General features: G+C 48.6%; 1 protein-coding gene across 1 annotated transcript in view; it reads right to left on the reverse strand.

Annotated features, from left to right (window-relative positions):
- Positions 1–565: 565 nt before the first annotated feature.
- Positions 566–1,304, reverse strand: part of IL4R (interleukin 4 receptor) — a 21,157-nt gene continuing 20,418 nt past the window's right edge. Inside the window, exons 11-12 of the mRNA XM_019542116.1 lie at positions 799–874; positions 566–619 (exon numbers count right to left, since the gene is read on the reverse strand). Of these exons, the coding sequence (XP_019397661.1) occupies positions 566–619; positions 799–874 (130 nt within the window). The remainder of the gene's footprint in view (positions 620–798; positions 875–1,304) is intronic.

Raw genomic sequence — 1,304 nt, forward strand, 5'->3', positions numbered from 1 at the left:
CATATAGCAATTGCCTTCCTGGGCAAGGGCTTGTGCAAGTTTCACCATTTCCTGGTCCATGCTGGTGCCCTTGCTCATGAGTTCCATCTGAGCTCTTTTAACAAGAGGTGTCATTGTAGACGGCTCCAGGTGAAGGCAACCAAAATCTGGACAGAAGCCATCCACAGAAAGGCTACGTAGTATGAACTCTCTTGGGCTCTGGAGTTCCAGGAGCTCTGCAGTTTGATTTCTTTCTAAGGGTGACTTAGGTACATTTCTGTTATTCAGTGATTCTTCTTCTGTGTTAACTGAACAGCTACAGCTCACGCTCACAGCGTTCGGGAACATCTCTCTACTTTCTCCTGCATTTCCTGGCTTCCTTAAATGGCCATGTTTGAGGCACCTAGGAGTAGGATACATGTTATTGCTGCTTTCTGGCACCTCTTCACCCGTAGAGTCAGCAGGACCACTTTCTGTCTCCTCTGTGCTTGTCCCTGTGCTTTTGCAGCCATGACAGCCGGAACCCAAAGAATGTAAGAATGTTTTTTCTTCCACACTGTCTTCATGTTCGCCATGTGGAGAAGATTCACTGGAACTGATCATCCAAGGGCTGCTCCTGCTGTCTTGTGCGAGATCCTCTCTGGAATTCAGACCAGTGGCAAAGCTCACAGTAACATCTGAGTCAATACTGCGTAAGGTATGATGTGTGCCCTCCCCTCTCTCCAGGTCAGAGTCACAAGCCATGATTCCTGGAAGTGTTTCTTTGAGGTTGCTGTGCAAAAGGCTAGTAAAGGGTTTATAAGGTGGTTCAAGCATTGCCTTGCTGTCATTGTCACAGTTGGCGTTACTGTGCCTGGTGGTGATGTCAGAAAGCTGGTAACTAGAGGGATTAGATCTAGGGGAGGAGGAAATCACATCTGTTTTGCTTGGAACATTTTGGCTTGTGAATTGCTTGTACTTTTCTGTTGCTGGCAGGAAAGGCAAAGGCCTGTCACCTGTGTGAGCCTGAGGACATGGGAAGTCCATGTTTTCTGAACAGGTGTTGTCAAAATTAGGCTTGTGGCTGGTGCCACATTCTTGGTCACCAAGGATGTGATGGGCTGCTTCTTCCATGGACAATGATGAGTTCCTGGCTTCCATGCTTGGAACCAGGTGATCACTGGTGGGGGAGTGAGCAAGGAGGCTGTTGAAGCTCTTGTAGGCTGGGTTATACAGCTCTGTGTGCTGGGCCAGGAGGCTGCTGAAGCTCTTGTAGTCTGGGTTATATGGCTCTGTGTCTGGAGGCAGGAGGCTGCTGAAGCTCTTGTAGTCTGGGTTATATGGCT

This window comes from Crocodylus porosus, unplaced genomic scaffold (assembly GCF_001723895.1).
Source record: "Crocodylus porosus isolate Cpor-Errol unplaced genomic scaffold, CroPor_comp1, whole genome shotgun sequence".
Lineage (NCBI taxonomy): Eukaryota > Metazoa > Chordata > Crocodylia > Crocodylidae > Crocodylus > Crocodylus porosus.